Raw genomic sequence first — 14,465 nt, 5'->3', positions numbered from 1 at the left:
GAACCTGCTCCGCCATTCAATAAGATCATGGCTGATCATCGACCTCAACTCCACTTTCCTGCACTATCCCCATATCCCCGGATTCCCCTGTAGTCCAAAAATCTATCGATCTCAGCTTTGAATATACTCAACAATTCAGCATCCACAGCCCTCTGGGGCAGAGAATTGCAAAGATTCACCACCCTCTGAGTGAAGAAATTCCTCCTCATCTCAGTCCTAAATGGCTGGCCCCTTATACAAATAAAATATCCCCTAGTTCTAGAGTCTCCCGCCAGTGGAAACAACCTCTCAGCATCTGAGACATATTTTTCAAAGTCAAATATTTTTGGTTTGAGATTCTTTGGACTTCCCATTTTTTTTGCTCAAGTCTGCCATGTTATCAATACTGCGTCAATTTTAAAATGTGAACACATTGTTAATAATGTTGCAATAGTAAGTACAGTTTGAACCTCCCTTATCCAGAATCCTCGGGACCTGGCCTGTTCTGGATAAGGGAACTTTCCGGACCAGGGGTGGTCACGTTAAATTGGATGGGACAGGTACTAAGTAAGGGGATATGGGGACTGGCTGGCCTGGGGCTGGGAGTGCGGCAGGGAGATCGGGGGGAGGGGGGCGGTGGATCGCGGGGTCAGGCCAGCGATTGCGGGAGTCGGCAACGAGGAAGGACTTCAATTTGTTCATGTCGGAGTTCTGCGCATGCGCCACCCGGTGGCCGGGAATCGATCTGGTCGAGGGGTAGTTCCGGATAAGGGAAGTTCAACCTATACTACAATTGGTCTCAGTGATGGGGAGAGGAAAACGTGTAGCAAAGATTCTGAGGGGGCTAGACAGGGTAGATGCCCAGAGGATGTTTCCCCTCGTGGGGGGAGTCTAGAACTAGGGGGCATAGTTTCAGAATAAGGGGTCATACATTTAAAATGGAAACAAGGAGGAATTTCTTCTCTCAGAGGGCTGTGAATCTGTGGAATTCTCTGCCCTGGAGCTGTGGAGGCTGGGTCATTGAATAAATTTGAGGTGGAGATAGACAGATGTTTGAGCGATAAGGGAATCAAGAGTTATGGGGAGTGGGCGGGGAAGTGGAGTTGAGGCCAAGGTCAGATCAGCCATGATCTCATTGAATGGCGGAGCAGGCTCGAGGGGCCAAATGGCCGACTCCTGCTCCTGTTGATCATGTTCTTATGTAAAGCTTCCATTCCTGATCACTTTACAATGGAGCGGACCTGGAAAAGCTGAGCGTGTGGATATTGGGCTATGCCCCCTCGTTCCCCGCCAGTTACAACATGCTCCCTTGTTGAGCTCCTGGATGAAGAATAGCCACTGGAGTGACGCACAGGAGGGCTTCAGGAGAGGCAAGGGGGGAATGAATAATGTGGGAGTAGATCATGCAGTACGTCACAAACCACATGTTTAACGTCTACTTTTTAAATGAAGCCACAAATAATTAAACATTCAAGTAAGCCTGGCTAATAATAATTTTGGTGTAAATGGAATCCATCTTTACAAAAACAGCCATCGTTGCCTCCTATCTTCATCAAGTATTTGCTGTTTTAGGAAACATTCAACGTAGATGGGAAAATCAAAAGGTAGCCCATAGTTGCCGTGACAACAGACCAATCACACCTACAGTGTATACCAATGATAAGCAGATGTGCTTCAAGGGTATCCCTGCAGTTCAGGTTACCCATAGGCCTGGCTGCTGCCCCGTTGAGTTCCAACGTATTCAGACCGGAGCCTGAGGAACCCTGGCCAGGTTACAACTGCAAATATTTGGAGAAATGGGAAGCTTTCTCCTTGGTCATTGCTGCTTAATGTGCAAAGTTAAAGCACATGGGATTGGGGGTAGTGTGCTGACGTGGATCGAGAACTGGTTGTCAGACAGGAAGCAAAGAGTAGGAGTAAACGGGGACTTTTCAGAATGGCAGGCAGTGACTAATGGGGTACCGCAAGGTTCTGTGCTGGGGCCCCAGCTGTTTACACTGTACATTAATGATTTAGACGAGGGGATTAAATGCAGTATCTCCAAATTTGCGGATGACACTAAGTTGGGTGACAGTGTGAGCTGCGAGGAGGATGCAGAGTGACTTAGATAGGTTAGGTGAGTGGGCAAATGCATGAAGTATAATGTGGATAAATGTGAGGTTATCCACTTTGGTGGTAAAAACAGAGAGACAGACTATTATCTGAATGGTGACAGATTAGGAAAAGGGAAGGTGCAACGAGACCTGGGTGTCATGGTACATCAGTCATTGAAGGTTGGCATGCAGGTACAGCAGGCGGTTAAGAAAGCAAATGGCATGTTGGCCTTCATAGCGAGGGGATTTGAGTACAGGGGCAGGGAGGTGTTGCTACAGTTGTACAGGGCCTTGGTGAGGCCAAAACTAGAGTATTGTGTACAGTTTTGGTCTCCTAACTTGAGGAAGGACATTCTTGCTATTGAGGGAGTGCAGCGAAGATTCACCAGACTGATTCCCGCGATGGTGGGACTGACCTATCAAGAAAGACTGGATCAACTGGGCTTGTATTCACTGGAGTTCAGAAGAATGAGAGGGGACCTCATAGAAATGTTTAAAATTCTGACGGGGTTAGACAGGTTAGATGCAGGAAGAATGTTCCCAATGTTGGGCAAGTCCAGAACCAGGGGTCACAGTCTGAGGATAAGGGGTAAGCCATTTAGGACCGAGATAAGGAGAAACTTCTTCACCCAGAGAGTGGTGAACCTGTGGAATTCTCTACCACAGAAAGTAGTTGAGGCCAATTCACTAAATATATTCAAAAAGGAGTTAGATGAAGTCCTTACTACTCGGGGATCAAGGGTTATGGCGAGAAAGCAGGAAGCGGGTACTGAAGTTTCATATTCAGCCATGAACTCATTGAATGGCGGTGCAGGCTAGAAGGGCTGAATGGCCTACTCCTGCACCTATTTTCTATGTTTCCATGTTTCTATGTTTCTATGCGATGTGTCATTCTATGTCATAACCGAACAAGAACATGCATTTGATGTTGTTGAGCAAATTACATGATATCCTTTCACTCACTGCATATCAGGATATAAGCTAATGTAAACTGATGGCAACTTGCAGCATTTTATTTTTGGAATGGAACAGAAATCAGAATTATCCAAACCTTACTCCAGTTTTTTTTTTGATCTACCACATTTCTGAATGTCATTGTTGTCGATAATTATCTCGTACATTTGTTACAAGGCATCGCTACAGACACAGCGTTCAACAAGGTTAGTAAGCCCTTTCTGGTCTTCTGTAAAAACAGTTACTGAGACTGGACAGCAGTCACAGTGGAAATGATACTGAAGCTTTCTTGTCAGTAACAGCTGCCATCTTTTGCATTAAATAGATTCGAATGGAACAAGCTGCTGAAAAATGTGCATTGTTTGATTGTCAGTGTGACAAGGACCGACTGGCAAGATGCCTACGTGCTCAGGTAAGTGACAGCTGTGGGACATGATACACATATGATTGTCGGACTGTTTTAAGGACCCGCTGTTTGACTGTTCTTATTCCGGTTCTTATTCCGAGTGTGATTGATGAAAAGACAAGTTGGGCGGCCGTTTCAAAATTGTAGGATACATATTTCAATCTTGGCAAAGTTATAAAAAAATTCAATAACTTATGTGGACATTATAATCAAAATATCTCATTCAAGGCCACACGTGTAAAAAGTCCTCATAGGCAAGGTCCCGACATGTGTGAATGCGGGGGGCTTTTGAAGGCTGCTTGCTCTATTCATTAAATTACAATATAAAGTCAGAAGAATTGGCAACAGGCAGAAGCAGAGATATTGAGGGTCTGTGCAATACAATGAACTGCCTGACCTCCTCTTTGGCCTCGAGAGGCCATTGTAACTTCCTGTCATGATGAGAACTGAAAGAATAATGGCAACAGATTGCCGTGAGGTTCACAGGAGGAATGTAGGGTGTTGTATTAGCTTCAGGAATTGTCTGTGCACCCAAGGCAGCTCTGTAACAGGAAAGGCACATTTATACCACTCGCAACCTGAAAACTGAAGTCACTAACTGCTTTAGAAATAAGGCTGCATTCTGCAATTGTGGAGGAAATAAAGGCTCAATATACGGATACAACATCTGAAATCCAGCAACCTCGGGACGGAGACAGTGCTGATTTTCGGATTTTTCCGAATTTCGGACCTCGCTGTTGGCGCTCCTCACCGCCCGCCTATTCTCATAAGAACATAAGAAATAGGAGCAGGAGTAGGCCATACGGCCCCTCGAGTCTGCTCCGCCATTTAATACGATCATGACTGATCTGATCATGGACTCAGGTCCACTTCCCTTTCCGCTCCCCATAACCCTTTATTCCCTTATCGTTTAAGAAACTGTCTATCTCTGTCTTAAATTTATTGAATGTCCCGGCTTCCACAGCTCTCTGAGGCAGCAAATTCCACAGATTTACAACATTCAGAGAAGAAATTCCTCCTCATCTCAGTTTTAAATGGACGGCCCCTTATTCTAAGACCATGCCCCCTAGTTCTAGTCTCCCCCATCAGTGGGAACATCCTCTCTGCATCCACCTTGTCAAGCCCCCTCATAATCTTATACATTTCGATAAGATCACCTCTCATTCTTCTGAATTCCAATGAGCAGAGGCCCAACCTGCTCAACCTTTCCTCATAAGTCAACCCCCTCATCTCCAGAATCAACCGAGTGAACCTTCTCTGAACTGTCTCCAAAGCAAGTATATCCTTTCTTAAATATGGAAACCAAAACTGTACACAGTATTATAAGTGTGTCCTCTCTAATACCCTGTATAGCTGTAGCAAGACTTCCCTGCATTTATACTCCATCCCCTTTGCAATAAAGGCCAAGATTCCATTGGCCTTCCTGATCACTTACTGGACCTGCATACTAACCTTTTGTGTTTCATGCACCAGGACCCCCAGGTCGTGCTGTACTGTAGCACTTTGCAATTTATCTCCATTTAAATAATAACTTGCTCTTCGATTTTTTTTTCTGCCAAAGTGCATAATCTCACACTTTCCAACATTATACTCCATCTGCCAAATTTTTGCCCACTCACTTAGCCTTTCTAAGTCCTTTTGCAGATTTTTTGTGTTCTCCTCACACATTGCTTTTTCTCCCATCTTTGTATCGTCAGCAAACTTGGCTACGTTACACTCGGTCCCTTCATCCAAATAGTTGGGGTCCCAGCACTGATCCCTGCGGCACCCCACTAGTCACTGTTTGCCAACCCGAGAATGAACCATTTATCCCAACACTCTGTTCTCTGTTAGTTAGCCAATCCTCTATCCATACTAATACATTACCCCGAACCCCATGAACTTTTATCTTGTGCAGTAACCTTTTATGTGGCACCTTGACAAATGCCTTCTGGAAGTCCAAATACACCACAACCACTGGTTCCCCTTTATCCACCCTGTTCGTTACATCCTCAAACAATTCCAGCAAATTTGTCAAACATGACTTCCCCTTCATAAATCCATGCTGACTCTGCCTGACCGAATTGTGCTTTTCCAAATGTCCTGCTACTGCTTCTTTAATAAGCAGCCCCCCGGTGCTGCATTTATCATATTTTGCCAGTTTCCTCGTCCCTCGCCACCCAATGTCACCATCTTGGCTGCCTCAAAAATATCCCGTTTTCAGACAATTATGGTTTCCGGACAGCTGGATTCGAGACGTTGCAGCTGTATATTCTGTTTATACTTGACTGATTTTTATAACTAAAATCTTGTGTGACAGCGCATTAGACGTTAAATATGTAGGGTGGCATATTAAATATCTATAGCACAAAAAACAAGAATAATGCTTTTCTGATTCCCTCAAATAACCACGTACCTGCATTAAATTAGGGACATAAAAAATCCATATTGGCCCAACATGCATATTGCATGCAGAGGCTCTGTGGATTATTTCTTCTGGATTTCCCAACCACCTGTCCATTCCCTGCATGAGGAATACAACGTTCCATCCCTTGCCTCCCTGAATAATACATTAAGAATGTTCTACAGGTGTATCTAAGTTTGCTCAATTGCTGCACATGTATCGAACAAGCTCACTTTTGAAGTCGCCAATGAATCTTGAATCAACTACGCTCTCTAACAGTATTTCAACAACTTGTATTTATATAGCGCCTTTAACATAGTAAAACACCCTGAGGCACTTGACAGGAGTGTTATAAGACAATAACATTGACACCGAGCCTCATAAGGAGAAATTAGGGCAGATGACCAAAAGCTTGGCCAAAGAGGTAGGTTTTAAAGAGTGTTTTCGGGGATGAAAGAGAGGTACAGAGGCAGAGAGGTTTAGGGAGGGAGTTCCAGAGCTTGGGACCCAGGCAGCTGAAGGCACGGCCACCAATGGTTGAGCAATTATAATCAGGGATGCTCAAGAGGGCAGAATTAGAGAAGCGCAGATATCTACTATTCCGTGGAAAGATAAAGGCTTTTCTAATTCCTAACCTTGCTCAAGGCTTGGGAATTTTGTACTTGCGTCCTCTAGCATTGTGCTCATTGTCCAAACTTGTTCACTTATTTCTACCTTTCATTATTTTGACGGCCTATATCATGTCTCCCCCCCTCAGAGTTTTGTCGAGTTCAAATAAATTTAATCAGTGGAGTCTTTCTACGAAACTTAACCATAACATTCAATGAAATGTAGATCAAAAAAGCTAGCAGTCAGGATCAAAGCTCCTTCTCAAAACTAACCTGTTTAATCTTACTCACTCAGTTTGTTCTAAAGGTTTATTGTGGTTGCTGCAGCTACCAAGTAATAAAATAATCACATTACTTGATTTTTTTTTCAAATTGGTTTAATTTGATTCCTGATTTAAAGAAAGGCTTGCATTTATATAGTGTCTTACATGACCACCGGATGTCCCAAAGCGCTTTACAGCCAATGAAGTACTTTTTGGAGTGTAGTCACTGTTGTAATGTAGAAAATGTGACAGCCAATTTGTGCACAGCAAGCTCCCACAAACAGCAATGTGATCATGACCAGATAATCTGTTTTTTTGTTATGTTGAGGGAAAAATATTGGTCGGGACACCGGGGATAACTCCCCTGCTCTTCTTCATATAATGCAATAGGATCTTTTACCTGAGAGAGCAGATACGGCCTCAATTAAACCTCTCATCTGAAAGACGGCCCCTCCGACAGTGCAGCACTCCCTCAGCACTGCACTGGGAGTGTCAGCCTAGATTTTTGTGCTCGAGTCTCTGGAGTGGCACTTGAACCCACAACCTCCTGACTCAGAGGCGAGGGTGCTGCCCCCTGAGGCATAGCTGACACAGTGCGGTTACAACCTCAGCCCTGCGGAGGTCACAAGCATGGCCAGCAACTCCACCAGGCTTTAATTCCATGCCTTGGTGTCCCAATGCCCAGCACTGTTAGTAACACTTTCAGTAATTACCGAGACTCTGATTTTCGATGGGAATTAGCTAACCAGCTAACGGCAAAATGACTCAACACTTGGAAATATTCAGCAATTGTGTCAAATGTGCTACCCACCGAGTCACTCTGAACATATAGCCACAAAAAATAGCATTTCAGAGAATAAATAAATAAGACATTAAATATTTCTCCCTCACCCCCCTAAATATACCTACAGAACCAGCCACTCTATGTGAAAAATAACTAAGTAGTTTCCCTGCCCATCTCTCTGCTGCCTAAGGCTTGAGTTCTGCTGAATTTTCCAAGTTTCACTGTGTATCTGGGCTTTCCCTCAATAAAACGGTACAAGCAAGTAATGGACTCCGAGAACACAGCAGTGTCAATATGTATAACACTCGGATAGATTTCTACGCACAGAAAAGTTTTAATTATTGCTACCACCTCTTCCTGCTCAATCTAATACAGCGTTGGACAGGTATGGCGGGGTGTATAAACGGGAAATTGTAGCTTTTGCTGTGAATGAAGAAGTTGTACGATAAATTATTTACCGTAATTTAAAAGGTGAGCATGCAGGTACAGCAAGTAATCAGGAAGGCCAATGGAATGTTGTCCTTTATTGCAAGGGGGATAGAGTATAAAAGCAGAGAAGTCCTGCTACAACTGTACAGGGTATTGGTGAGGCCACACCTGGAGTACTGCGTGCAGTTTTGGTCTCCTTATTTAAGGAGGGATATACTTGCATTGGAGGCTGTTCAGAGAAGGTTCACTAGGTTGATTCCGGAGATGAAGGGGTTGTTTTATGAGGAAAGGTTGAGCAGGTTGGGCCTGAACTCATTGGAGTTTATAAGAATGAGAGGTGATCTTATTGAAATGTATAAGATTCTGAGGGGGCCTGTCAGGGTAGATGCAGAGAGGATGTTTCCCCTCATGGTGCATAGTTTCAGAGTAAGGGGTCGCCTATTTAAAACGGACATGAGGAGGAATTTCTTCTCTCAGAGGCTCGTGAATCTTTGGAATTCTCTGCCCCAGAGAGCTGTGGAGGCTGGGTCATTGAATATATTTAAGGGGGAGATAGACAGATTTTTGAGCGATAAGGGAGTAAAGGGTTATGGGGAGCGGGCAGGGAAGTGGAGCTGAGGCCAAGATCAGATCAGCCATGATCTTATTGAATGGTGGAGCAGGCTCGAGGGGCCTGCTCCTATTTCTTATGTTCTAATGTTATGTTCTCCCCTCTCCCGAGCGATGCCTCTTCCCCCACTCATCGCCCTCTCCCCCCCACACCCCACTTTGTGCCCACCCCAGGTTAGGGGGGCACCAGACTAATCATTACAACTACACTCCAGACCCCACACTGCCTGTGAGTAATGCCATGGGAGATCGGCAAATTAACAATGAAAATGAATTAGGTAAGTGATGAAAAGATGACGCATCGCTTGATTTTGTTCCAGTGCACTGAGAGAGAGTGCTGCCGCTAATTAGGTTTTTGTTGTGTGATATGTGCTTAGTATGTTTGTGCTCGAAACATCTCCTTCAAATCAATAAATATAGTTGCAGTAATTAGACCGCAATGTGACGTCAGTCCATGAAAAGCTCATTGAAATTATAATCGCTCACAGCATGAATGGGTTCCTGCATTAAAGAAAAACTATGGAGAAACCAGTGAAGCCTGAATCTGGGATTGTGTGCTTCTAGCCCCTGCTTCCTGGCTAACAAACTGTTTCCTCAGAAAGATAGCCATGTCTTGAGAATGGTGAGCTTCTCCCAGTGTCGGCGGGCACTCAAGTGGGCAAAACATTCTGCTGTGCGACATTAACAGATAATCACCATTTTACCAGGATGCTGCCTGGAATGTAGAATTTTAGCCATGAGGAAAGATTGGACAGGCTGGGGTTGTTTTCTTTAGAGCAGAGGGGGCTGGGGGGTGATTTAATTGAGGTGTATACAATTATGAGGGGCCTAGATAGAGTGGATAGGAAGGACCTATTTCCCTTAGCGGGGGGGTCAATAGCCAGGGGGCATAGATTTAAAGTAACTGGTAGGTGGTTAGAGGGGAGTCGAGGAGAAATTTCTTCACCCAGAGGGTGGTGGGGGTCTGGAACTCACGGCCTGAAAGGGTGGTAGAGGCAGAAACCCTCACCACATTTAAAGAGTACTTGGATGTGCACTTGAAGTGTCGTAATCTACAGGGCTACGGACCAAGAGCCGGAAAGTGGGATTAGGCTGGGTAGCTCTTTGTCAGCTGACCAAATGGCCTCCTTCTGTGGCGTAAATTTTTATGATTCTAGGAGGTTATTGCTCAATAAGCGTTGTTTAACATTGCACCAAATGCAAATAAAATAAAAGAACCAGACAGAACTTCCGTCTAATGAATCCATACGAATTAAAGCTGCAGATTTTAAAGCTATTTGTTGTGACTCAGTGGGCATCACACTCCAGTGCAGTGCTAAGGGAGTGCTGCACTGTCGGAGGTGCCGTCTTTCAGATGAGATGTTAAACTGAGGCCCTATCTGCTCTCTCAGGTGGATGTAAAAGATCCCATGGCACTATTTTGAAGAAGAGCAGGGGAGTTATTTCCGGTGTCCTGGCCAATATTTATCCCTCAATCAACATAGAAAAAAAATAGATTATCTGTTTATTGCAAGGGGAATGGAGTATAAAAGTAGGGAAGTCCTATTACAATTGTACAGGGCATTGGTAAGACCACACTTGGAGTACTGCATACAGTTTTGGTCTCCTTATTTAAGGAAGGATATACTTGCATTAGAGGCTGTTCAGAGAAGGTTCACTAGATTGATTCCTGAGATGAAGGGGTTGTCTTATGAAGAAAGGTTGAGCAGGTTGGGCCTGTACTTATTGAAGTTTAGAAAACTAAGAGCTGATCTTATTGACACACATAAAATTCTGAGTGGGCTCGACAAGGTAGATGCAGAGAGGATGTTTCCCCCCTATGGGGGAATCTAGAACTGGGGGACATAGTTTCAGAATAAGGGGTTGCCCATTTAGGACTGAGATGAGGAGGAATTTTTTCTCTCAGAGGGTTGTAAATCTTTGGAATTCTCTGCCCCAGAGAGCTGTGGAGGCTGGGTCTTTGAATATATTTAAGGCGGAGATACATCGATTTTTGAACGATAAGGGAATCAAGCATTATGGGGAGCGGGCAGAGAAGTGGAGTTGAGTCCTTGATCAGATCAGCCATGATCTTATTGAATGGTGGATCAGGCTCGAAAGGCCAAATGGCTGACTCCTGCTCCTATTTCTTATGTTCTTATTATCACATTGCTGTGTGTGGGAGCTTGCTGTGCGTAAATTGGCTGCCGTGTTTCCTACATTACAACAGTGACTACACTTCAAAAGTACTTCATTGTCTGTAAAGCGCTTTGGGACGTCCGGTGGTCGTGAAAGGCGCTATATAAATACAAGTCTTTCTTTTCTTTTTTTATATTGAGCTATCTTCAGATAGCGGAAATTAAGAATAAGGAAAGAAAGTACTCAATGCAAAGACGAATGGAGGATGCGTCTCAAAATGTTTATTATTAAATACCCAAGGAACTTTCAAAGGAATAGTAACATTGGTCCATCTGCGCTTTCCTTCCAACCCCCAAACCCACTCTCCCCGTGCCCTGCGCCTCTCCCCCCAACCCCTCCCTCCTATCATCTTTTCTTTACTGTCATTCTGGAACTAATCTTATTACTAATCGGAAATCATCCAGTACTTAAAAAAAAATCTTGCCATAGCTTCTTGCTAAATTCTACCATCCGCTCTGATAATCTGTTCCACAATTATGTCACCCGTAGAAAATTCTCCCCGTTTCCTGTTTGCTTTTGACACTTTTAACCTCCACATTCCAACAGTTTATTTGGTTTCTTCACCACCTGTGAACACGGAACGTTCAGTTTTAACCGTCATTATCACTTCTTGGTGTTATATTCCATTTGCCTCTTCCCTGTTCATTGCCAGAGCCGATCCAATCCCCCTGGGGCACCACACAGTTATTAGCACCAATCCAGAGACTGGAGCACAAAACTCTAGGCTGACACTCCCAGTGCAGTGCTGAGGGAGCGCTGAACAGAAGAGGGAACATAAGCATGACCCAAGGTGGAACATCGAGTGTTAGTTAAGGGGATAGCGCAGGTCCATATACCAGGCAACAGTCAACAGACAAAATTAATGCGACAAGTTAGTGGAAGAGTGAAGCAACACAGAGGAAGATACTTCAGAATCTTTAGCGAAAGGGGAGATGCTCCTTAGCTTTGTAGAGTTGTCCTACTCCTTTTGTATTTGTGCCCCACGATAAATATCTCACTTGCTAACTTTCAAACGGGATAAAATCAGAAAGTACTTCGAACATGTTCTACCATTGAGATTGAATAGATTGGGCCTGTACTCTCTGGACTTTAGAAGAAGTAAGATTCTGAGGGGATTGACAGGGTAGATGCTGAGAGGTTGTTTCCCCCGGGCTGGCGTGTCTGGAACTAGGGAGAATAGTCTCAGGATAAGGGGTCAGCCATTTAGGACTGAGATGAGGAGGAATTTCTTCACTCAGAGGGTTGTGAATCTTTGGAATTCTCTGCCCCAAAGGGATATGGATGTTCAGTCTGTAAAGTCCTGTCCCTGCAGTACAGACTCACACGAGGCACATGCTGAAGTCAAGGTCACTCAGGACCTGCACCTTTATTTCACAGCTCTCAAATGCCACACTTGCCTGAGACCTGTCCTTATATACCTGTGTGGAACAGGTATGCAGTGTCTCCTGAAAGTGCACCCCTGGTGGTAAGGTAAGCTTCTGGTTACAGGTCATCTCAAGTTACAGTCATGTATAGCATGGTAAGATACAGTTATATACAGTGGTGTGAGATACATGACATTACCCTCCCTCAAGGTCTTATTTTCTTTATAGATTCAGTCTCAGGTGGTCTACACTCTCGTGTGGAGCGTCTTAGTTGTGGTTCAGTTGTTTGCCTTGGTGCCTGTTTTTCTTTCGGTGTGATTGCTGGTATCTCGCCTGGGCTGTCTGTGTCGTTTAGTGTGGTTGTTGGTGTCTCGCCTGGGCTGTCTGTTGAGACTGCCCTTTCCTCAGGTTGTTCCCTCTGTCTGTCCACCAGGTGTGGTGTGAGTTCCACATTGTAGTCTGCCTCTGGTTCTGCAGTGTTGTTGGTGAATCTACTTTTTACTTGGTCTACATGCCTCCGGCAGGTTTGGCCATTGTCCATTTGTACAACCAGTAGCCTGTTTCCTTCCTTGCCTGTTACTGTCCCGGCAAGCCATTTGGGACCCCTGCCGTAGTTTAGCACAAACACTTTGTCCCCTATTTCATTCCACCTCCCCCTCGAATTTCAGTCATGGTACTCAGTTAGCTTCCTGCGCTTTGCCTCAACGATTTCATGCATGTCTGGGAGGATTAAGGAGAGCCTGGTCTTTAAGGTCCGTTTCATCAATAGTTGCGCGGGAGGATCCCCAGTCAGCAAATGCGGACGAGATCTGTATGCCAGCAGCAGTCACGACAGACAGCCCTGCAGCGTGGGACCTTGGATTTTGAGCATGCCTTGTTTAATGATTTGCACTGCTCGCTCCGCCCGGCCATTGGAGGCCGGCTTGAACGGTGCCATCTTAATGTGATTTATACTGTGGTCAACTATAAAATCTTGGAATTCTGCGCTGGTGAAGCACGGACCATTATCACTGACCAATATGTCAGGGATTCCGTGCGTTGCAAACATGGTTCTAAGGCTCTCCACAGTGGTGGAGGTGGTGCTCGAGTTTAAAATGGTGCACTCGATCCACTTTGAAAATGCATCGATGACTACGAGGAACATTTTGCCCTTAAATTGGCCCACATAGTCTACGTGCACCCGCGACCATGGTTTGGTGGGCCAGGACCAGGGGCTCAGGGGAGCCTCCCTGGGGGCATTACTGAGTTGGGCACAAATGGTGCACCGTTGGACACAGAGCTCCAAGTCCGCGTCAATGCCAGGCCACCAGACGTGGGATCTGGCTATGGCCTTCATGAGAACGATCCCCGGGTGCTCACGGTGGAGCTCCCGGACAAACGCCTCTCTGCCTCACAGAGGCATGACTACTCGGCTGCCCCACATCAGGCAGTCTGCATGTAGTGACAGCTCATGCATGCGCCTATGGAAGGGTTTGATCTCCTCGGGGCAGGCATCGCGAGCCTCTGCCCAGTCACCAGTTAAGACACATCTTTTAACTAGGGATAATGTGGGGTCGCTGGCCGTGTTGGCTCTGATTTGGCGAGCTGTCATGGGCGAACCTGTGGACTCAAAGGCATTGATTGCCATGACTATCTCACAGTTCTGTTCGTCAGACCCTTCTGTGGTCGCCAGGGGTAGCCTGCTAAGCGCGACGGCACAGTTGTCTGTGCCTGGTCTGTGCCTTATGGTGTAATCGTAAGAGGCCAGCATGAGTGCCCACTGCTGAATGCACGCTGAGGCGTTGGCGTTTATTGCCTTGTTCTCGGATAGTAGGGACATGAGGGGCTTGTGGTCGGTTTCTAACGCGAACTTGGCCCCGAAAAGGTATTGGTGCATCTTTTTGACACCGTACACGCACACGAGCGCCTCCTTCTCCACCATTCCGTACCCGCACTCCGCCCGCGAAAGTGACCTGGAGGCATAAGCTATGGGTTGTAATTTACCCGCATCATTGTAAAATGCACCTGACCCCGAACGCTGACGCATCGCATGTAAGAACTAGCTTTTTACCTGGATCAAAAAAAGTCAAAACACTGTTGGAACATAGAAGGTTGCGTGCCTTATTGAAGGCGCGTTCCTGGGCGTCCCCCAAAACCAATCGCACCCCTTTCTGAGGAGCACGTGGAGAGGCTCCAGCAGCGTGCTCAAGTCCTGCATAAAGTTCCCAAAGTAATTGACTAGCCCGAGAAAGGCGCGCAGTTCCGAGACATTCCGGGGCTTGGGTGCCAGGCGAATTGCTTCTGTTTTGGACTCTGTTGGGCGTATTCCATCAGCGGCAATCCTTCTGCCCAAAAATTCAACCTCGGGCGCGAGAAACAGACACTTGGATTTCTTAACTCTTGGGCCTACCCGATCCAACCGCTTTAGTACTTCCT

At 45.6% G+C, this 14,465-nt stretch overlaps 1 protein-coding gene across 1 annotated transcript in view; it reads left to right on the top strand.

Annotated features, from left to right (window-relative positions):
* LOC139279262 (S-adenosylmethionine decarboxylase proenzyme-like) overlaps positions 1-14,465 on the top strand; it is a 104,872-nt gene that overhangs the window by 1,986 nt on the left and 88,421 nt on the right. Inside the window, exon 2 of the mRNA XM_070898389.1 lies at positions 3,352-3,438. Within this exon, the coding sequence (XP_070754490.1) occupies positions 3,352-3,438 (87 nt within the window). The remainder of the gene's footprint in view (positions 1-3,351; positions 3,439-14,465) is intronic.

The sequence above is a fragment of the Pristiophorus japonicus genome, chromosome 14, assembly GCF_044704955.1.
Source record: "Pristiophorus japonicus isolate sPriJap1 chromosome 14, sPriJap1.hap1, whole genome shotgun sequence".
Taxonomy (NCBI): Eukaryota; Metazoa; Chordata; class Chondrichthyes; family Pristiophoridae; genus Pristiophorus; species Pristiophorus japonicus.
This window is presented reverse-complemented; position numbering and strand designations above follow the sequence as displayed.